Source organism: Pteropus vampyrus, unplaced genomic scaffold (assembly GCF_000151845.1).
Source record: "Pteropus vampyrus isolate Shadow unplaced genomic scaffold, Pvam_2.0 Scaffold16, whole genome shotgun sequence".
In the NCBI taxonomy this organism is placed as follows: Eukaryota; Metazoa; Chordata; class Mammalia; order Chiroptera; family Pteropodidae; genus Pteropus; species Pteropus vampyrus.
The window spans coordinates 2,805,319-2,829,262 of NW_011888797.1; the positions used below are offsets into that span (position 1 = coordinate 2,805,319).

Genomic DNA, 23,944 nt, shown 5'->3' on the forward strand with positions numbered 1-23,944 from the left:
AAAGCTTTCTTTTCTTCCTGCCTATCTCTGAGATTTTGCCTGAGAGACAGATTCTAAAAGAAGGATGATAATAGGCTCTTTAAATTTCAGGGAGGAAGCAGTGATATTTTCAATAGACTGTTTCCATCTCCGCCCACTCCAAACAAGTTAAGTATTGTATGACATGAAGTCTAAGAAAAGCCTGGCACCCTATAAAAAAGGCTGGGAAAATACTGTCCAGCATGGAAAATTAGCAGCTAATTGTATAGCATAAAGTCCTAATTCAGCACGGACCTTCTCCTAAAAAGGGCAAAATAGGGAGGAAAAAAAAAAGAAGAAAAGAGCAGCAGGTGATTGAAGAGATGGTCCAGACATCAGATCTTTACCTGTTAAAAAGTATGTGCTCTAGCCATTTTGCTGGCTTGGCCTAGAGACATGTGAAATTGTGGATGACAATTTAGATGTCTCAGCATCAACTTTGATTTCTCTTTACTTTGGGGAATGGTAGGTTCAAATTCAGGAGAGTCAGTCAGTCTTGCCTCTCTGGGAGCCAAGCAGAGTGAGTGTTGTGTGATTTGCTCAGCACTTTGGGATGTGACTTTTAAAACCAAAGGTCAAGGTGCACATTTCTAGAGACTTGCATTCCTGCTAGACTGGCTGCTGCTTTAACAAAGAGTGAGGCATATGTAGACAGTGTTTGTCTGCCCAGGCCCTTGTTGTTTTCTTTTCTGAAAACCACCTCATCCTACTTTCTATATGGTTATGGCCATTTTTTTCTAATACGACCCTCTCCTCTGGCTATAGTGGATTGGCGCAGGGTAGGCGCTGCCCGTAAGCCTCAAAACTGAGTATGGTAGGATACCAGGGCAGACCTATTCCTGGGACACACAGGCCTTCTTTATTGGCCAGCTTTGGCTCAATTTGCTGAACTTTGCTTGGACTGTATGGTGGTCTAGGGCATGCGTCCCCAACCCCCAGGCTGTGGACCAGTACCGGTCTGTGTCCTGTTAGGAACCGGGCCGCACAGCAGGAAGTGAGCCATGGGCAAGCGAGCGAAGCTGCATCTGTATTTGCAGCCGCTCCCCAGCGCTAGCATCACCATCTCAGCTCCACCTCAGATCATCAGGCATTAGATTCTCACGGGAGCACCGGTCCCTAGAGCCAAAAATGTTGGGGACCACTGCTCTAGGATGCTTCCACCTTATCTTCTCTCTCTCTCTCCTCTGCTTGGGGTCAGACTTACATTGCGTTCTGATGCCTTGACTAGGCTTCCCTGATTCTTTTATTTCCTTTCATACAGGCATTTCCTCTAATAAAATCCTTGCTCATTTAACCCAGTCTCATCTCTGTTTGAATCTCAGCTCCCCACACAGGAATTGCGTGACCTTTGGCAATCACTATGCTGTTCTCACCTTCTCAGTTTCCACTTTTGCAAAATGAAAGTGCGGAGTAATAGCACCCACCTCTGCATGTCGTTATGACTGCATGTGATCTCCCTCATTCATTTACCTGGCGTAGAGAGATATCTACAGTTGCATGCAAGAGAGGCTACTGTTTGAAGGGCCCTTGGCTTCCATCCATTTTGTGAACTTGATTGTTAGCAATGTCAGTCTGTTCTGGCTCCTGTGCTGTTGCGAGTCCACTCCGGGCCTACTTTTGTTAGAACATCGATGTGCCTAGAGTAAATTATGCATGTGTTTGTTTCCCCACTAAAAAGTAAGCTCCTAGAGGGCAGGTAGCAAAATTCCTTCACCTCCGTATCATCCCCTGATGGATGGTGCTTACTTGCTTTGAGCAAAGTAAGAAATGGGAAAATACTTGTTAAATTGATTTAACAATTGGTGAGATGGAGTTCAAGTCAACAGCAAGCCTTGAAGGGCTACCTGCTTCTTACTGTGCTCTGGAACAAGAGCAAATAGTACAGAGCCCCCTCTTGTCTTGGAACTTATGATTGGCAGGTATGGTTCCAGTTAGTTACTGGTCCAGTCAAGTGTAGTTACTATTGTCAAAGCACATCCCTTACTAGGGTGCTGCCCTTTCTCTGAGCACCTCCTAGGTGCCCAGAACTCCCTTGAGTGCTGGGATATCAGTTGCATAGCTCTTTTTTCTAGTGATCGGTACATTCTTAGGAATTTCTAGGAATTAGGGACCTTGCTTGAATTCGGCCCATCGTTATTGTACAATTATCTCCACCTAACAACTTTCTCACTCTTCAAAGGACACCACCTGACTTTTTTGCAAATTTTTCTTCCTATGATGTAAGAAATCACTACCAAAATGGTTTAAAAGCCTGGAAAAAAAGAAAAAGAAAAAAAAATGCTGAGGGGCATTTTCCCTCACTGGTGAGAAGTATTTCTGTTGCCTTTAATAGTCTTGAAAGATGCAAAATACTTCAGGGTTCAGAGTCGCTTAGACTGTTGATTTTATGGGCAGCTTGTTTAGTTAGCTGTTTATGTTTGTGTTACATTTTTAAATTAAAAAAAAAAAAGTTTAAGCACACGATCTTTCCCAGAGGGAGTTGATTTTGGAATTGCTGAAAGGTTCAAATGCTGTGGCATTTTAAAAAAGTAAAACACCAGATTCTAGCAATTTCACTGATACGTGCTAAAGATTCAGCACATTTTTACCTAAAAACTGGATTTGATTATTTTTTTTTCTCTTAAGCCTCCAAAATGCCATTATTTCATCTGACGTACAACTTATGTTAGAAATTTAAACTAATGTGTGCAGTAATTTATATTACAATGTTCTGGGGAGATGCGAGGTCCAGAGTTTTACCTTTTAGTGTCATTTCAACACAAAAGTGACGAGTTAACAGGATTAGTAGGAGAGGGTGTTGTCCTCTTCCACTCATTCTTTGTATGTGTGACAAATCTGGGCAGAACATTCAAATACTGTGTTCTAAATTTTCCTCCTCACTGAATTGAGAGAAATTTTGGACGTTTGGAAAGTTCTTCTGAACTTTGAGGATGAACAAAATAACACTATGACAAGTTAAAGTGATTTGCATCTGTTTGAGGTTGATGGGAGCCTTCAGCATATAAAAGTAAACATGTATGGAGCCAGCCAGTGCTTTTCCAAGACGGAAAATAGCATGAAAATAATTCATGCATGTATACGGTTTTAAAAATCAGAATTGTTATGTTGTGCCAAAAGCACTACAAAAACAGTACCTCCATCCTGTGTTCTTTCGAAGAAAGAAACAAATATTATTTACTTGAGAGATAAACCAGAGCATCCAATAGTGGCCGACGTCAACCAATACGGACAAAACAATAATGCTATGTATTTTTATTGAGTCATTTATAGTTCTCATATTTCCTAGTCCTGCAACACTTCATGAACTTTTCAAGCATGCCACACCCACAGCATGACATAAATATTGCATGTTCTCGAGTCTACAGTTGTAGGCTGATTAGGAATCCTTATACAGCCCTCAACTTGCCATTGTCTTGCTCCTAATCATTTGAATTTTTTGTCTTACTGTCACTGTTATCTACAGCTGTGAAATTAGCACATCCTATTTTCATAGATGGTAGAACTGGTTGGTCTTTGATTACTTGACCTCTCGGAATTGGCCAGACAGAAAGCCCCATGTGAACATTTATGTATTTTACCTAGAATTTTATAAAAACTTTTGGCATATAAATCTCAGCTTGGAAGCCTGGGCCTTTTGGCCTGTTTGGGTTTGATGCCAAATCTCTCAGTCTCTCATTGGGAGTTTTGGAGCTATTTAACCAGAGAGAAGAGTTGCCATCATGCTCAGCCCATCATAGGTCTTGCTCATAGCAGTGGAAATTCTCACACTGCCAGTTACAAGAGCCAAGGAGGACAGTATAAACCATTGCTGCCTCTTCTCCAGAGTGACAGTGACACATGCCTACCCAAATAAATGTATGTTCCATTATCTGTTCAGTGGGAACAAAGTGTATGCCAGAGTAAATAGACGAAGTTAGAGGTTTATGGTTGCAGAAGAAGAAAGTGATGGAAAATGCATAAGGTAGTTGTTGCCAATAATCTCATTCTCTAATAGACGTAGGGGCAGAGGATGTCGGAAGGAAGACTGGCTGGATGCACTGACCTTTGATTGTGCTTGGTCAAGAATTAGACCTGGAAGTTTTTAAAGCTGCATATTGCTTCTATGTGAAAGTTACTGGTTTCTGATGTATAGGGCTACTGTCCATAGATAAGATTGGAGTGGTTGAAGTCCCTGGGTTTTTAGAAGGTAAAATAAAAAAGAAAACCAACTTCTTTCTGCCCCTTCAGTAATTTTTCTTTTAGTTCATGAATAACATTTAATTTAGGACTAGAACCTGGACCTTTCAGAAGACCAAAAAATCATACGTTCCCTTGAATGATGATTAGGTTTCACAGAGGGATTTATCTTCACTGAAAGAAGAGCCAAGAAACTGTTTTTATCTATAATTTTGGAATGTGATTCCCTCTAAATTCCTAGTGGATGCAACAAACACAAAACTACACACGTGTGTGCCCACACATACACGCATATACAGTAAAGAAGAGATAATAATCCGCCACCCCCAAGAAAAAAACCTATGTGCTGTAGTTAATTATAGATTGTAAATTGCCACCAAGGACATTTAGAATTAAAATTAGTTGAATGCACCTTTAGCATTCTTGTTTTTATGGAACTTCTACATTTTCAAAAGAGTTAGTTTCCTGATCAAAAGGTCTTAAAACTATAACCACATGGGTTAATACAACAAAGATGGGAGTTTTCCAGAATGTTTTCTCGCTCTCGTTACTTATGTAGCAATAGCCCATTGCAGCTATAGTTCCGTTGCTAGTGTGGCAGGAACTCGTAACTGCTCTCTGGAATACCAGACATAGATTCACAGACTCATTGTCCCACATCTCTCATTGCCCTATTGTTTTCAATTTCTATTTCTCTCTTCTTAAGTTTACACGTAAGTCTTTATTTCTCAATCATCTTTTGCGATTGCTGGCTAAAAACAAGGCAGCACTAAATGAATTAAGAGTCTCACCAAAAAAGACTCCCAAATATGTGGGCATTAGGGAAAATACTCAGGCTTCAGTTAGGCCCTCGAGGATAAGAAGCCAATTTTGACCTTGCAGGTCTGGAAGTTCAGTGGCCACTGAAGAACCTTTGCTAACCTCACCTGCTCCTTCTTTAAAAGTAGACTTATCTTGTTTAGGTCAATAAATATTGTCACTGATTTTGAAAGGAATCCATAACCAATGAGCACACAACCTGAGGATATTCCAAACTTCATAACAAGTATTTTGCTTCATCTAAAACAATTTATCTTTTCATTGCTACCGAAGACTTCTACTTTAACTTCAGACTATCGATTTAGCCCTTGGATTAAAAGTCGGCTCTCTGTTATCTAGTAAATATTGCAAAAAGCCCTATTCCCTTCATAGGCAAAAAGAATAAACCCCATCTGCTCCCATGGATGCTAATGGACTTGAGAAATTGCAAAATGTATTGCTTAAGAAAACATTGTTTTCTGTTGGTGGTTGGTGGGAGGGAGGTGGTCAGGGGATGGAGGGGAGGGAAGGGGAGAGGCTCTGAGAGCTCATATCTTTGCCTCCTTTTCCACCCTTACATGCTAACAGCACTCACATTAGAAGCTGTATGAGGTTTTGTTTGTTTTCAAGAGATGTTTGAAAGAAGATCAAATGCTTGTGAAAGGCACTGGATCGGCAGCCCTAGAAACTGAAATGTCCCGGAAGCTGTGTGAGCCCGGAAATATCCCACATTTCTATTTATTTTGGCAATTTTACTTAAAACTAGTAAGAGCTGGAGTTCATGCTACAATTAAATTTTCTTCAGGCACCATGAAATGAAAACACATATTACATTTGATTTTAACTGGTTGAGAAAAATGGTAGTTTTCTGAAAGTTCATTCTGTGACCTAAAAATAAAAGTTAAGGCTTCCTCACATGGGACAGCCCAGTTTCCTTTTAAGTTGTAATTATTTGCAGAACTGGAGTTCTCTGGTTGGAAGGGGTCTTAGGTCACTGAGTTCTCTTTTCCCATCATGTGCTTGAAACCCACTACCATGTCACTGAAAAGTGTTGGCAAGCTTGGGCTTGAATGTCTGGGTGATATAAGACCTACTTCTATTTAAGGAGACCTATTACTTTTTCAGATGACTCTAATTTTCAGAACTAAATGAAATAATATTAACTAAAACTTTAGTAGTGCTTACTATGTACCAGGCACCAATTTACACAGTATAATATATATTCGTACACAAACACGTCCACACACAATCTCAAATCCTTATAATTGTGTGAGGTAGAATTAGTTATTATCCCCATTTGACAGATAAGGAAACTGGGGCACAGGTAAGTTATGTGATTTGCCCAAGGTCACACCACTATTGAACCTAGGCAATCTGATTCTAGATTCTATACTCTTAACCCACTATGTTTTATTGCCTCTCCAATCTTTATCATTATCCTTCATGCCTAGTCCAGAGTTTTGAACATTGTAGGTGCTCAATAAAAAATATTTTTGAAAAATTTTATTTCAGGAACATAATTATTTACATATTTCTATTAGTTTTATATAGAATCATCAATTTGCCCTAAGAGAAACAATTGAAACAGTAGAATTTTAAATGACTATACTCTGCCTACTTCAAGAAATCATTAAAGGGACTAATAGTTACATAACATTCACTCTAAAGTCCTCAGGCAATTGCCATTGTTAGCGGTAGGTTCTTGAATGATTTCACTTTAGGCTAGAGAATGAAATTCCAAACATGCAACACTTGTGTAAGCATAATCCCTTTTTAACTCTGTACTTGCCTCACTATTCTACACAAAGACAAGAGTAATCACGTCATCTCAGCAGTCTTATGTATTTTTATATCTGTCTTTCTACCACTGTTCCCCTGCCTACATCGCCCATTTGTCCAACAGTACATCCATCCCATCCCATCCCATCCCATCCCATCCCATCCCATCCCATCCCATCCATCCATCCATCCATCTATCCATCCATCTCATCTATCTACCCATCCAGCATTATATGCTGTGTATCACTAGGTGCTTAGTATTGATACTAGATTCTTCCTGTTTACTTAGTTCATATTATTCAGAAATCACATGTAGACATTCAGATGATTGCTTTAGAGTTGATAAAAACTCATTCCAAAAGAAGTGGTTTTAATCCATAGTCTGGGAGTTAAGCATTCTTAACCAGAAGTTCTATTGCTTTTTTTTTTTCCTTTTAAGTCTTTGTCTTACTTCTTCTTGAATGAAGTTCATCATCGGGTATGATTATGGTTTATCCAAAGCCATGAGTTATAATTGACATTTTTTTCAGTCATCAGTCGAAGAGGGAAGAGATAATCTTCTAACAAGGGACCTTTCCATAGGATGCAAACTGTTAATTTTTCTGCTGAACCGTGGTCACTTGAAGAACCATCTGCGTTTGTTGGCTACTCTCAGTTGGTAGTTGCAGTAGGTATTGGCCTGTGCCTGAGGCTAGTTCTAAAGCATGGATGTCTTTGCGAAAGAACTCAGCATCTTCTGAATAAGGTGGCTAACCAGATGGGCTCAGGCACCAGCCTGGCTTTCGTCTGCTCTGATAAGCCAGGATCTACTTTGCAATCACAACAGCAGTGGTTTGGCTCCCATTTGGGGCTTCTACATGCTTCTGATTGAACCTTTTCCTTCTAGATTGAGCCTTGAGTTTTTTAATGAACCACAGAGGAAGGATGACTCTGAAGTAGAAAGCATGGCAGGGCCATGAAGGACCAGGAAGGAAGGAGTTTGTTTCCTTTATACATGACATCTTCAAAGCAGGCTACTTGGATGAGACGTGTCACTTCTTTGGTTTAGTCTTCTTATCACAAGTGTCATCATTTGGCTGAGCACTTAACCCTCTCTCAGTTGTAATAATTCATAATCTGCATGATCTTGAGACTTTTTGCTTTATTATCTATGAAGACTCTAACCCTCTTGTTTAAATTAAGGAAGGTGAAGGAGAAGATCTCTAAGACCTACATTCTGTGGTTTTGCTTAGCTTTTCTTTACCTTCGGGGAATCCAGCACCCTTGCTCTCCTTCACTCCCTTCCTTCTGGTGGAAAAATATTAAATTAGTGGGAAATTTCACGTGTTTCCTTCTGCCCCATCTTTTCCTTTCGGAGTTCTTATTTGCCTATGTCGATTATGTGTGTTCTTTACTGGTCTACATTTTTATCAATTTCTGGATCTTCATATTATTATCTTTAAAATAAAGTGATTGAACCAAATGATTTCTAAGGATTTTTGCAGCTCTAACATGACACAGTCCTAGTATTTATATGAAGCAGAAACTCATAGGATTTCAGACTTAAAACTCTAGGTAGGGTGTGTGTGTGTGTGTGTGTGTGTGTGTGTGTTTGAGAGAGAAAGAGAGACAGAAGCACAGAGAGACACAGAGCAGGGGAGAGTTTTATAGGAGATGGAATCAGAAGGCAGTAGTCAGATATTAGAAGTCTTCTGTCATGGGCTGAATTGTGCCCCCAACCCTGAAATTGACATGTTGAAGTCCTAACCCAGAGTATCACAAAATGTGATGTGTTTGCAGATAGGGTCTTCACACAGTTAATTAAAATAAAATGAGGTCATTATGGTGGACAATGTGACCAGTGTCCTTATAAGCAGAGGAAATTTGTGCACAGAGATATGTACAGAGGGAAGACGACATGAAGACACAGAGAGAAGAAGGCCAATCGTAAGCCAAGAAGGGAGGTCTGGAACAGACCCTTTTCCTAATAGTTCTCAGAAAGAATCAACCCTGCCAACATCTTGGACTTTCAGCCACCAGAAGTACGTGAAAATAGATTTCTGTTGTCTAAGCCACCTTACTTTGTAATGGCAGCCTTAACAAACTAATACATCTTTTATATTTGATTACAAAGTGCAAAAGAAAAAAAAGTTTAATGACCTCCTCTCATAGGTTATCTCACAGGCCTGTGGGCAAATACTGGATGCCCTTTGGCCTAAACCTGAACTTGACTAAGAAATGCAGCCTCCAATGACATGGCAGGAAAGGAAATCTGGGAACTTCTATGACACAATTCAGTCTTGCTGAGAATTTGGGGATAATATTTAACTCTGGACATATATTTACATGAGCAATTCAGTAATAGATTCACACAAAATTTTAAAATGCATATTAAAAACCTTGATTTTCTATTTTAATTTTCATTTAATTGACTTTTGGGGGAGGAAAATGTTGCTTATTTGCCTCTTTTATAATTTTTACTCTTTTTTCATTCTCGCCACCATCGTTCTTTGGACTTTATTGAGCATGACACTTTTCTTTTCCATTTTCTCCACTTTTATTAGCCACATTCTATAACAGGTTACTCTTCCTTTCGTCATGTGCATTCTCTAGCTCCACTGGGCCTACTGTTCTTCATTTCCTATGTGGCACTTCTCACTTTTCCTTATTGCTGTCTGTGTCTCTCTTATTGTCCTTGCCTCTGTCTGCATTTCTCCTGCATTTCCTTTTTTGTCTCTGTGTTCAGTTTCTAGCTCCATTCTCTCCATTTTCCCTCCTCTGCTCTTTCTTCTTTCTTTTCATCTGCTGACTTGCTTCCGTCCCCTCCTTCTGTTCCCCTCCTGGGTGTTTCTTTGGCCCACCTTTTTCCTCTGAGACTTCGTTTTCTTGTTGGTAGATGGGGGCTGATACTGTAAACATCACAAAAATAACTGCATTGAGAACAGGTGGTTCCCTTGCTGTCCCAGAAGACAGAGCCTTTGAGTCAGCCCAGAATGCCTGGGCTCCAAGGGCTGCAGGAGACAGCACTGGTGCTAGAGAAATGTAAAGATATCTAGGCTTCAGTCACAAGACCCAACATTCCAGAACTTTGGGACTCATCTCTGACTGCCACCTTCTCCCCAACTAGAAATTAAGAGACACTGGGTCACCTGAGAAGGAAGAATGAACCTACCTTCACCATCCCCGGCCCAACTTTCCAGTCATGTTGATTTAAAAGTAACTTCTTGCTCCCTGACCTTTGGCTGCTGTGTTCTATGTGCACCAGGTTGTGCCTGGTCCCTTTCCATCACTCAAGGTGGCTCCCTGGGGTCACGTCTCTGCTCAGCCTTACTAGTCCTCCTCCAGCCTCAGCTGCAGTTCAGGACCAGGAAGCGGCAAAGGTGTCCTTGTGCACTTCTTGGTCTCTCATCTTGGACTTTCTGCACAATGCTAGTTTTGGCTCCAAAGGTTAAAACCACAGGTTGGTTTTTTTTTTCTTCTTGTTAATATTATTGAGTCCCCAAGGAGACCTAAAAATTAGAGCTTTTACTTTACTCAATCTTCCTCTCTTTCCTCCCTCACTTTCTCTTTAGTTCTCAGTCTTTCTATGTAACGACTAAAATTTTAGTAATTCACTTATATTCATTGTTCACTCATTCATTCATTCATTCGACAAAACTTTATTAAGTGACTAATGTGCATCAAGTGATTTGTATGTTATCAATGGCAAAGACAGTACTTCTAAGGTCTGTTTAAAGTCTAGCTCTTAGAAAAAGATGTCTGCAGATTTTGATCATTAGACATTTCTAGATATTCTTTGAACCAACAGAAATTTCTATTTTTAATGTTTTTTTTAAATTATATTTGCCACTGAATGTGAATTTCAAATAGTTCCCAGTTTAGAGTTTTTTTTTTTTGGTTTTTTTGCATCTTTGCAGAATATCAGGACTTGAAAGGTTATAGGCTTTGTTCTTCATTACAATTACGACAGATGTTAACACTTGTCCAACAGTCATTTTGAATAGACATGTGAAAAGTATTGTATGTGCATTAACTTGATAATTACAATGACCTGATGAGATAGATATTACAGTTATCCAAATTTTACCAAGGAAACTAAGGCTTGCTATAGGTTACATGATTTCACTAAGGCCTCTCAGCTGGTGATTGGCAAAGCTAGGATTTCAGTTTTGTCTGATCCCAAAGCCCTTGTTTAGTCACTGTTCTTTATACCATCTTCTGGCTATCAGATTATCCAGACCACTGGAAGGGAGAATTTGCGATGTGGGATGACCAAAGGGGCGGACATCTAGAGTGAGAATGGAGTTATTTTGACCTGTAACCTAGGCCACTACGGGGGCATAATTACTGTTCAGCCCACCTGCACATGTAAGATGCAGGTCCCCTGAGGATGGCTGACCCCACCCTGGCTGGCTTACCTTCTGAGCCTTGGGCATGTCGGTGTGGCGCTGGGCACGGACGGAGCGGGCCGACTTGGCAGGCTTGAGGGGGGCGCAGTACATCTCCAGCCTCCTCAGGTCACAGCTCCGGAAGCAGCACTCATCCACAATGCCTGTCTGGGGTGCCCTCCGGCTGCTGGAGCCATACCCCGTGGGCTTGTCTGTACAGATCAAATGCAGAGTGGCCTGGCTTTAGAGTGGAATACGCCATTGTCACAATTCTACCCAGCCCTTGAAGACTCTTCTCTCCCACACCTAGTCAGCTCACACATTTGAAAGTCAACCGCTTTTTGAAGCTTCTCCAACAATTCCTGCCCTCATAGATCTTTCTGGATTCCAATATGTCTTCTGGAGTCTTCTGTATCACACTTGTCAACACTAACTCATTCACAGCACACTTTATTTGTGTTAATTCTTCTCAAGTTCTCAGCAACCTTTCGTCAGGGACCTTGTCTATGCCCAATCCTAGCCTTTCCTTCCATATCGACTGAGTCGAGAGGCTTCTGGGAATATTAAAAGATTATGTATTCAGTTTCCTTAATTTTTTTTAGCAAATCTGCATAGGTTTTATATGCAGGATGGCTCAAATGTTTGTTCTTTTGCTTAACTGCTTCCATTGTAAAATCAAATTGAGTGTCAATGATGTTTTAAATCTAGAAAGGGCTCCTCAGTTTACTGATGTGGAAACTGACACTCAGTTGTAAATGACTTGCTTAAGGTCATTCATGCAGTAGGTGGTGAAGTCAGGATTCAAACTCAGATCTACTCTCTGCAATGTCCAAGGGCCTCATAGAGCCCAGGAAACCTGTTGTGCAAGTCTGGGCAAGTCATTTAGGCTTCCTGGGTCTCAGTTTATCCATCTGTAAAGTGGGGCTAATAATATCTTCCTTGTAAGGATCTTTTGAGGATGATAATGTCTGAAAAGTATTTAGTATATAACTGCACATATGGTAGGTCCTAAATAAATATTGGTTTGCTTCCTCTGAGTTCATCTTTTCTTACTTGGTCTGTGAAGAAATAGTTTTTCTATTGATTATATCCCAAACCTTGGAACTTGGACTTGATGACTATAGCAGTGTGATAGAGCTCCTTCTCCTATCACCCAGAAAGACCAAAACACTCAATTCTGTTTTCTTATAGAATAACTACTAGCCTGAGACAGAATGAACTAAATGTCCATCTTTCATGTGATTCAGATTGCTCAGAGGGAACACCATAAGCCAAATTTCTTTTGATATTTGCAAATCAATTAGACCTCTTTACTCGGCAAGTAGGTTTCAGTTTGGTTTCATCTGTTTTAATTTGAACCCATTTTTTTCCTGGCTCTAGAATTAAGAGACAGGGCAAAACAAGCTTACACAGATCTTAAAATGTACCTGAATTCTTTGTAAGCTTTTTGTCACAGTAGAACTTTCGTTAAACCAAATCTTGTTCATATAACAATATACAAAACAGACAAAAGCAAAACTGCTCAGGCTCAGGCAAGGAAGGGGGACCTCGGCTTTCTCTCACACCCTGACCTCCCATGGGAGGGAGGTGGAGGGCCTGAGTCTTCTCCACTGATGTCCAGGCTTCGTGGAAGAAAACTTGCAAACCATTGATCCAGAAGAATCCAATTCATCTGATGTATATTCAATCTCAATTCTGGACACAGAAGACAGCATTATGTTTTAAATAAAAAGTCCTTACATTTGCATAATAACGATACCATCTTTTAAAATGAAATTTTGAGAGTCAAAATCCCCATGTATATTTTGAATTCTCTGATTGGGGGAGATCAGATCCACAGTCATGGCCTCCTACCAAACTCATTTGGCCGCCTTGCTGCTGGAAGGGCCAACGGTTCATGGCATCCCCTAAGAGCCCAAATGCTTTCCTGATGCTTGGCACAGGAGCCTGGGGATGCTTCACTTCCTTCCCATAAGGCAGGTTTATTGTCATTGTTTAGGCAGCAGGGGGTAGTAACCCATTGAGGGTTCATTTGTGGTCTCTCTGGGAAGGGTCTGCTGTTTTCACTTGGGGCAAACCCTGTGGGCTCCTCATGTTTGAGAGGTTTGGCAGGGACCAGGCAGCTGGCCCTGACTAGAGCCTCACCGTGCTTTCACTTGCTGTTGGGAGATAACAGGTTTAGAAGACGCTCTGTTTTTGCTCACGGAGACTCAGTGGGTCCCTTGTGCAATGTAAACAATGTTTTTTGTTGTTTTTGTTTTTATAATCTTTTCCTGGGACTGTAAATTAAGGAAAAGACACAAGCGGGCTTACATGATTCTTTGTAATACACAAAGGATTTCCACGTACTTTTCGCAAAATGGCTATTTCAAGAGGATGAAGGGTCCACCAATAGCGTAGCCTGTGGTACACTTTATTTTTCTCTTGGGATGGGGAGGAAGGAGAATGTGACTCAGCTTACTTTGAGGTAATTGTCCCTGTCATTCAGCACAGGTAATGATTGCTCTTTGTTGAAACTATGAATTTCTTAATGGGACATAATTGGAATTTGTTGTTGAATACGGAATAGTAATTTAATGTTTGGAGTTCGGGTGGTAGGATTGGTTCCAGAAACCCGCAAACTTGGCTAACTCAGAAACAACCGATTTCAAAATTCATGCTTTTGGATTGAAGATGGAAATGGATAGGGTTTGTGATTCTGGGACCTATTTAGCATTTCCATTTCAAGCATTTCTAAAGTAATCTCTCTTCTGAGACACCATAAGTGCTGGAGCTCTTTGCTTGTTACTGGAGGAAGACACTAAACTTCATCTTGGATTGGCAGAAAATGTTGTATGAATTGCAATATTCCCTTCTCGGTGACCACCAATAGCCATGAAACACAACACTAATTTATTCCTCTTGTGAGACAGAAAACAATCATCAGCACAGCAAAAAATAATAGCACACACAGGCCTCTGGTTTGTCACCTCTCTTAGGTGAACTCAGTTTGACATGGCTCAGTCTATAAAATAGCTGTGTTTTTCAGTCCATAGATCAATGCATTTAGAAACAGAAATTTAGGACTTTTCTGTAATGCTGTTTAAAGAAAGCTTACTTCATGTCTATCTATATATATATTTAATGTTATTGAAATGGTGTTATACAGACTTGGATTTTGCCATAAATGTAACTGCCAGTTATCTCTGGCTACCACAGTCTTAGAAAGATGTTTGTCTTTGTCTATTCATAATGTCTACAATGGAGTAATTGTACTTCATTGGGAATATATGAATATAACAAGTGTTTACCTATTTCCTTTTAAAGTTTAATTAATCCTTTGAAGTTTTCTATAGGCTTGATTTCTGGTTCTACATTAAGGTATTTAACAAAAAATCATTTCTCACCAGTTCAGAGGCTATAGCTGAGGGTCCAAGTTTTATCCTTTATCTTTGAATACTTCACATTACTTTTTTTCCCAGAACCAAAATAAAGACACTTATTGCAATGGGCTAACACTAGAAACCTGATATAATGTGGTTTACTAAAAAGACGGTAAAATAATTTGCTCTAGTATCATTTTTGAGAAAAATAGGGATTTTTAATGACTTCTCAATTACAGCTATTTTCAGTATGACTATCATTTTCATCCTTGCTTTGAAAAGCTCCTCATTAGGCACTATGCAATTCTGTTCCAGTGGGCAGAATCAGAAATGGTAGGTGAATGGGAAATAAATATTAGCTTAATATAAGGGAAAAAAATCCTAATAATTTGAACTCAAAAGTTTTAAAAATGGGATAGACTTTTTTTAAAAGGTACTGAACTTCCCATTGCTGGAAGCAGTTAAGTAAAGATTGTATGAACATCTGTTGTGAATCCTAGGTCATATTTCTGTATTGAACACAGTGTATGACTGCTATGGTCCTCTCTATTCTAAAGATTCTGTATCAGGCAAAGAAATGCAGGAAAAAACCCATCTAGGCCAAATCTTCAGTATGGTTGGAAGCCACTTACATTGCTTCAAGAAAGAGGCTTGAATATTTTCTAACTTAGAAGGTGAAAACTTGTTTTCTATTTATTAAACTCCCCCAAATGCTCAAAACACTTTCTTTACTTGATGCTGCAACAAAGGACAGGAGACTGGGATAGTCTCTTCTATAACTAAGTACAGTTTCAGATTTCTGTCATACTGGCATTATGGAGTGTCTGTAGACTCACTCAGTTGTTGGAGTGCACAGGCACGTATAAAATTCCACAGAACTTTCCTTGCTGACAAAGTCTTGACATTGAAAATTTGTATATGTGTATATTTATTTCGTCAGTAGTTTTTCTCTAGAGCATGCAGACCAAAGATTACTTAAGCAGACAAGTCGGCCACCATGTAACCTAGGCCCTGAGGCTTCTGTGAGTAGACATAGTGTGTAGTCACAGCGCACTGCTGTATCTTGAAAGTTGGCCAACAGACAGAATTCCAATGGTTAAACAGCTGGCTTCTATAATAATAGCACTTCCCTTTAAATAATGCATGGTCAGTGGAGTAATTCAATAATCTTCAGGGCAAACTTGCTAGTTACAAGGGTTTTGGGCAGAATTGTGGTATCATCAAAACCACACCAATTAGCTGAGTCTCACATTTTGTCATGGTTGCAAGCTACTTACTTCCCTCCATCTCTGAAGGAGAAGGTGTAACACTGAGATTTAACTGAGATCATCACTTCCAGAGCAGAGAGCTCTGGTCCTTGATCATCACTGGTAAAAATGGTACTATCTCCACTGGTGCTATGTAAGGTTGTGTTTATTATAAGCCTATGGGAATGCAGTTGGAAGGTTGAATTCAACTTTAATTTCCTTTGAAACTTCCTCTTTTCTTCACCGAGAATGTTCTACTTTATTTTAACTTTATCATTGGAAAGAGGAGACATTGATTTGAAGAATCAGAATTTAAATGATAAAAAATGTAAACATTTTCCAAACAGGGAAATATACAGTTCTGAAGAAATACACTTGTTACTCTTTGGGTTTCAAGAAATAAAACTATTCTCTAGAAATTACTAATAGAAGGAAGTTCTAAAGTTGATCATATTTTGGAAGCAGGAAAAAAAAAAAGTAAGAATTCAAGTCGGATTTTAAGAGCTGTTTCTAGAAAATTCACAATTATGTGTCTGATGGAAAACACAAATGAGATTATTAACTAATAAAAAACTAATTCGCATTTAATTTTGATTAACTGAGTGTCGATTACACAATCAAATATTACAGTTAAAGTCTATAGAAGCCAGAAAGTTAGGTCCCCTACACCAACTATTTATCCCAAACCTCCAGACATGTCAACAATTTAGAATAACTCAGAATGATTAGTTTCTTAGGACAACATTGCTCGATGGATCACCTCATCTGAAAATTCACTCAATTGACAGTTTTGCATGGGATACCAGCAAAAAAATTTATGTAAAATGGAGTAATCTTAAAGTTGTCTCCACTTTAGCATTTTAATTGCCATTTTCATTTGTGGAAAAATGGGGATCACTTCTCAACCTTTTCTATACATTTTAAGGCTTTATGTGGAAAACTAGACTCCTTTCATGAATTCCTAATATAAAGAAAATTGTGATGTGACTATTGTCTAGACCCAAAATGTAATACTGCATTGCATAGTTGATATTTTTGGAAATAGTAGAATTTGCATTTAACTTAAAGCCTTTCGATAAGTCAGTATTTTGCCTTTTAAAAATTCTATGGAGATCAAACATTTTTAAATTAAATGAAATTATAACATTTTTGAGATATATGCAGTCATGTGCTTAGTAAAGCTGGGAAAAGAAGCTTTTACTTCTATAAACTTGCCATATCATTATGCACTTAGAATAACATGGGTATGTATACACACATACTCAAATAGAAAACAGGAATTAAATGACTTACCATTAGTATGAAAGCTATTGTCAAACGTTTTGACATTAGAATTCTTTTTGAAGAAGTTTCTTCTAAAATTTGTACCTACTACTTGCCTTATATGGTGCTAGTGTACTCTGTACATTTCTGCTTTTCTGCAGAAAGATTTTTTTCCAAGTAAGACTGACCTTTGGCATCTGTAAAAGTGAACAGTGAGAAAATGTCCTCTTTTCTATGAACTGCATGTCATAAACTTTTCTTGAAATCCTATCAAATTTAGGCATCGATTTCACTTTGGCCTGTGTTAATTTTTAATTGCCAGTGTTTGCTGGTCCCACTTCTTCTCAACTGGACGAACTCATCTTTTCTAGGAATCATGACCTTGTTCGACCTGCCACCACCCCCACCACTCAGCAACTCTTTCGCAGCTACTAAGTCCTCATAACCCAAAAGACCAAAGTCTTCCCGTTACCCAACCAAGTCAATGTTTGTGTATCTTTGGGTCTAAAAGGAATAAAGCAGAGCACTATGGGGCTGACCCTCCTTTTCTTCTGGAAGCTCCAACTCAAGGGCAGGTGTGAAAATAAGGCTATTCAGTCAGCCTCTGTCTCTGAGGCCAGGGAGCTAAATCGCAAAGCTTAGGGACAAGAGAACTAGACATCCAGAGAAGGAACATTACCGTTTTAGGACTCTTTGGAGAAATGGGCCGACAGAGTGAGAAGCAACGTGATGTATTACTTTAGCCTGATACAATGCCCTGGGGGATGAGCATCTTGCCAGGACAGCACAATTTATACTAGCTTAGGTCTGTTTCCAGGGCTTGGAGGAGATAGATGTAGCCAACAAAATTATACTTTGGCAAGAGAAATGCTATGCTGGACAGAAATGTTGTCCTGAGGGAATGGTTGGGTTTATCAACGTCTAAGGTAAAAGATAATCAAATGCCAAGAGGTCATTTTTATGTTTAAATTATTTCAGTTGGCCCTGCTTTATAAGTTAGCTACCATTTTCTAGTTATAGAGCTTCAATTGTTTAGAACACAGTATAGGATTTGAGTATGATCTGACTGTGATGTCTGTCACACCATGAAGGAGGCAGTATGTGGAGTGGCTAAAAGCACAGGTTTTGGAGTCAGAAAGACCTGAATTCTGGCACTTATTCCCTGTTCCCCTTGGGCACAGCACCAAATCTTCTAAGACTCGGATTGTCTCATGTAAAATGGACATAATATGAGTAGCTCCCAGGGCTATTGTGAAGATTATGTGAGAATGTATGTAAAGTATTTTGCACAATGTCTGGTATGTAGTAAACTCTAAATAAATGTTAGTTTTCATAGTTATTATTATTATGGAGTTGAGTTGGCCAACACAGCTAGCTGGACAGCTATCTTCTTCCTCTCCTCCCCTTAAAAATGTACTCTTCCCAAAGTTTGATTGAAAAAGATGGTCTTTCCAGATAAAAGAGGACTGTTCTCCATTAAAATAAATGAATAACTGTTGTTTTGAAAAGATATCCAAACTTTATGTTGTATAGATAGTCTCGAATAGTTTTAATCTGGAATAGATAATTTATGAGAATGGATCTTCCAGTCAAGTCAAACAAGGCAAAGTCACATGGGCTTATCTTGACCTCTTATTACCTTTGATTTCTCCCAAATAATCCACTGTCTAAAATAATTGCATTTTCAGTGTTGGTATCCATTTCCTTATTTCAAAACAATGCTGCAAGGCATGGGATGAGTAAAATACATGGTCAGAAATGGTTTCTCAGTCACTTTTGATCCGCATATGTATTTCTCTCCTTTCTCTCTGCTCCATGCTTCACCATTTTCTTTTCTCTTCTTCAACTTTATCTTCTAGTCTCCTGCTATTGGCAGCCATTGACATTCTTCTTACTCACTGATGAACTTTAGGGCCAAAGCTCATGCTATGTGGAGTTCATGGTAGGCTAAGAATTAGAGTTTAGTTTCCTCCCTGGAATGACTGAGAACTAAGGCTTCTTCTCTTGCCAACCATGCTTTGGGAATAAGCAGCCGCCGAGTATACAATATCACCAGGCCCACTTAATCACTACTCCATCTTGGACCCATGCCGGACTGAGATGAAAACAGACCACAAGAGAAAGAATAAGAAGGGATGTTGAGGAATTGTGTATATGGACCTTAGTTATCTCTTTTTTGTTTTTGTTTTTTTTTTTTGAGAAAGCCTGTGATGGAAATTGTAAGATGAGCCTGGCTCCAACCTGGAGATTGTAACCATGCCACGAGCATTATCTCCTATATTGACACTGTTATTGTTAGTTTACTCTTTCAGATGTGGGAAGAGAGGCCTTACAGCAAACAGAAGGCACTCGTGAATAGAGGGTAACGCCCCTCTTTCTGGTGCCACAGAAAGATGAATCAGCCAAAGGGGTATTAAAACACATTCTCTTGATTTTTAGTTTCACTCTAAAGTCTATCATTTCTCTTTTCTTTGCAACTTGGCACCTGCCCTGTGTTCTCAGGGGCCCAGCTCCCTGTCAGTCTCCTTGCTCAGGCCTCTGTGTTTTGCTCGGGGCACATCTGGAGATTTTCCCAGGGGTGGGTGTGACATGGTCAGGATGGCAGGTGAAGGGGTGATGGCTGCCAGGGCAGTCCGGCGTATCTGAAGGGAGAGTGTCGGGAGGTAGAGGCCCCATAAGGAGAGGCATCCGGGCCTGCATCAGGGGGTTAGCTGTCAGAAGGCAGTCTCCACAGCAGCAGAGACAGGCCTTGGCACTACCACAGAGCAGAAAGAGCCAGAGGCAGTGACAAATTGAACACAGGGAGAGAGGAGGAGGGAGAGAAGGAGGAGGGAGGGAAAAGATGGTTAAGATATAACATGATATAAATAAATGCATGATATGCACTTCAGTGCCAGTTGGGTTGTATGTGATGTCCCTTTCATGCTGGTGTGTCAACAGTGTTGTTTCTGAATTGAAAGGTCCTGGGGAGTGTTTCTATGGCACCTAGCACAGTGCCATATGCAGAGATGGAATAAAAAGAAGGCAATATGGTATGTTGAAAACAACATTGGATTTGAGCCCCAGATCCTTTGTATGAACTCGCAAGTCATCCAAACTCTCTGAGATTCAGTTTTCTCATGTAGTCAACCAAATACTAGATAATATCAAGCACTCTTTCTAACAATATGACCCTAAGGATTATCTGGATGGTTATGCTACCCACTTTTTAGTCAATAATGTATATATGGCATATCAGTGCTTCTCCTGAATAATAGGGAAATATATAGTGAAATAAAAAGTTTGATGAGAGAACCAGGAGTTTCTTCTTGATCAGATTCAATTTTAGATGAAAACAAGATTCATAGGCTGAATTTAAGAAAAGCAAGGGTCAGTGTTGAGTTTGACAGAAGAAAATGGGGAAAATGTCCAATACGGAGGTGAGTTTAAGTAAGGGGAAGGGATATGACCATCTATGGGGACTGCACAAGCCAGCTCAAGACAGGATGCAGGTGTGAATTAGAAAAAGGATGAGAAAGAGGAGAGTCATTTGCTGGAGCTGTTGAAACAGTAGAAAGAATCAAACCATATTTTGAAAACCAGAGTCCTAAAGGCATTGAGGAATAAGGAAGATGGATGGCCCTCATTTGCGTGGGCACTTGGAAATGAAAATTAGTTTGAGAAGAGTCTTTCTAGAAATCCCTGGGCATGGCTTTTTACCATCACACTTCACAAAGCTGCATCTTTGAAGACAAGAAAGTGACAAGCCCTAGGAGGAGTACTATTGTTGACCATAATGTTGAACTTCCCAGCACTCAATGTGGCCAACATTTTATTTCACTAGTTTCCTTGGTGTCTGTCAATGGTACATGAATCCTCTGTGCAATATTCAGTTCCTTCCAGGGGGACAGATGCATAGTTTCCCTGGAAAATTCCAGGGAATAACTACATGTGACTTTGATAATGTGAATGAGCTTCTAGGCAGGTCATCCTCTCTGCCACTGGTGCCCAACTTCTGCCCAGGGACAAAATTAGAAGATGAGCATTATAAGCATGGTTTTTCAAGTGCCATCCCGTTTTTTGGTAAAATAAACTAATGTTAAGGTTATTAAAAAATTTTAATCTGTATAAAGAGTTCTCAAGCGAATTCTAGTATTATTCATCAAAATACTAAGCAGGTATGCAGCTAGGCCGAATGGTTCATTTAGAAAGTGATTATGTATGATTTCAGGAACTTTCAGCTAAAATCTAGACTTATTAGTCCATCCTTCATTTCTTTTCTTTCTATGGATTTTGCTGCTACAATTTTTCTCCCTTTTCCCTTAATATTTGAATTCTTAAACACAACCACGAGACTCTAAGTGCTTTCCTCTCTTTATTGTATTTTAGAATTTCATACATCTTTGGACATGAGAGCAAACTCAAAGTCGACTGAAGAGGTTTCTTGGTAATCTTCTGGTAATCACTGAGCATGTTAGCTTTTAACTACCTATTCCACTGCTCCCGCCCGCACCAAAACTAACAAACAAACAAACAAAAACTATTATTTTTCTGAATTGGAGAAGTGAACTATGAATAAGGAGAAAGAGAGGTGTGGTTAGGTTGCAGCCTGTCTCTGAGCTAAATCCTGTTCTTACCTGGCACCAACATCATGCTTACATCTCTAAATCTCATTAAGTGCATTTTGGCAAATATTATTATCAATCAAGAAAATCCTCTGATTCTCTTATTTATTTTGCTAAATTAAGCAAAAATAAAATTTTTTCAGCTTGGAATATGGCTGGAGAAATTGAACTTTTTGTTTCTTCTCACATATTCACACATGCTATGAATGACATTGTTCTGCTCTGGGACCCCACTCTGAGGCAATGGTCACTTGGCCTTCTAGCTAATCACTCGTTTCTATGAATTTCCTTTCCGAGAACTGGAGACAGTGCTTCAGCAGTTACTTTCAATTTATTACAAAACCTATTCATGGTTAGCCTCATTAGGAGCAAGCAATGTGAAGCCTAATGTGTCATAGAGCTGAGGAGGCTTCTTTGTGCAGGGACACTGGGCCAGGATAACTGCTTGTGGGACATTTGATTTCCCTCAACACTTGCCTTCTGTCTGCTCTCTTTGGCTCAGATCTGTGTTTGGGAAGGCCTTATGGAAGCATTGCTTATGCTAATATTTAGGCATAGTTAGCTCTGTCTTAAGTCTAGCAGGCAGCGAGGGCCCAAGTTCAGGGGCTAAATGCTTTCTTCTGAAAAGTCTTTCAGCAGGGCAGCCTCCATTCTATTTTTCCAGACTTTCAGCAAGTGTGAATGCTCCTTGACTTATGGCAGGGTTACGTTAAAATAAATCCATCATAAGTTGAAAATATATCTTAAGTCAAAAATGCATTTAATATTACACTAAAGAGTATGAGTTGTTTACCCTTGTGATCTCATGGCTGACTGGGAACTGGGGCTCACTGCTGCTACCCAGCATCACCAGAGAGTATCATACCTCATATCATGAACCAGGAAAAGGTCAAAATTTGAAATTCAAAGTACAGTTTCTAATGAATGTGTATCACTTTTGCACCATCATGAAGTAGAAAATTGTTAACTCAAACCATAGTAATTCAAGGATCAGCGTGTACTGGCTTCCTTATAACTCGACACTAAGACTCTCACACCCATGAGAAAGAGTATCAAATTCATTAACCTCTTGCTGGGTATGTCTCCATAATCACCACAATGTCAATTAGATGCATATTCGTGTGAAAACTGAATATATAAACCTTTAAGTTATGGGAAGGAATGACCCCTCAAGGTCTTGTAGCAGCTTCTGTATAATAGGGATGAGAGGAGATAAGTGAAGCTTTTTAACTCTGGTAATAGGGGTTCTGATAAGAGAATGTAGAGAGAGCTACACACATCCCTCATTTCTGAACTGTGAATTTAAGTCATTGACAATGACTTTTAAAGAAAAGGATGATAGGAAAAAGGGAGATGTTGGTTTAGAAACATTTTAATATACTTCTAAGACTTCTAATTTATTAATTTTTGTTCTTAAGCAACTTCTAGTCCTCTTCTTCTTCCTCCTTTGCTTCTGGTTCAAGAGGAGACTTTGGTAGGGTCACTTGTGACATCTTAGTCTTCTGGTTATCTTCTCATGAACCAGTGGTCCCATGGTCCACTGATATCTGCCCTCGGCAGGCATTTCCTGCAGTCAGGTTATGAACCATCATAAATTCCATGCATTCTTCAGAACATCTGCGCCTTTTTTTGCCACATTTTTTTTCCTGGTACTCGACAAGCCACAAATCACCCTGGACTTCTCTTTCCAGCCTGTTGATGTCTTAATATTCTCCTTTCAAACCAAATTCCTCCCTTGCCCTTGGCTGTGGCTCTTGGCTTCCCAGCCTTCTCACCTACTCCGTCTGGGTTAGTCATCTGTGGCATCACCAGTGGTGTCTCTTTTTCCTAACTTTCTCTCTGAATTTAGGAGTTCTTTCAAATGTCAGAATTACTATGCAGACCATGCTACCTGGTTTGAGCATGGTTAAGCTCCCTAACATGACTTAATCATAGTAGTGCAGATACATCTATGCAGCAAGAACACTTGAGAAGAATCAAACCTAGAGGAGACTGATTAGCTAATGAGAGAGAAGACACTATAACGAGACCCAAAGCTATAATCAAATGACATTGGAAACGTTTCCATTAAACACTAGTTTCTCATAAGACTGAAAGGGGGCATTTCATTCTTCTGTTTATTTTATATTTAAATTTATTTATTTGACATTTAGAACGATAATAGAAAGGGGGGGCTTTGCAATACTATACTACCAAGAACTTTTTGTTGAATGCTTCCAATTAAGCTACTAGAGCAAATATTACTTTTCATGTCTTATCTCATTTATATCCTACAGCAACTACATGGAGTAGGTATTATTATTATTATAGTCATTTTACACATGAAGAAA

General features: G+C 39.5%; 1 protein-coding gene across 4 annotated transcripts in view; it reads right to left on the bottom strand.

The window, feature by feature from the left end:
* The window catches only part of IGF1 (insulin like growth factor 1), a 70,720-nt gene that overhangs the window by 3,457 nt on the left and 43,319 nt on the right, over window positions 1-23,944 (bottom strand). For 2 of the 4 annotated variants that reach the window (XM_011386841.2, XM_011386847.1), the window contains exon 3: window positions 11,169-11,350. In XM_011386841.2, coding sequence (XP_011385143.1) covers window positions 11,169-11,350 — 182 coding nt within the window. Of the gene's footprint in view, window positions 1-9,159; window positions 9,660-11,168; window positions 11,351-23,944 lie in introns of those variants that run through there. The other 2 variants (XM_023527301.1, XM_023527300.1) reach the window with 2 other exon arrangements.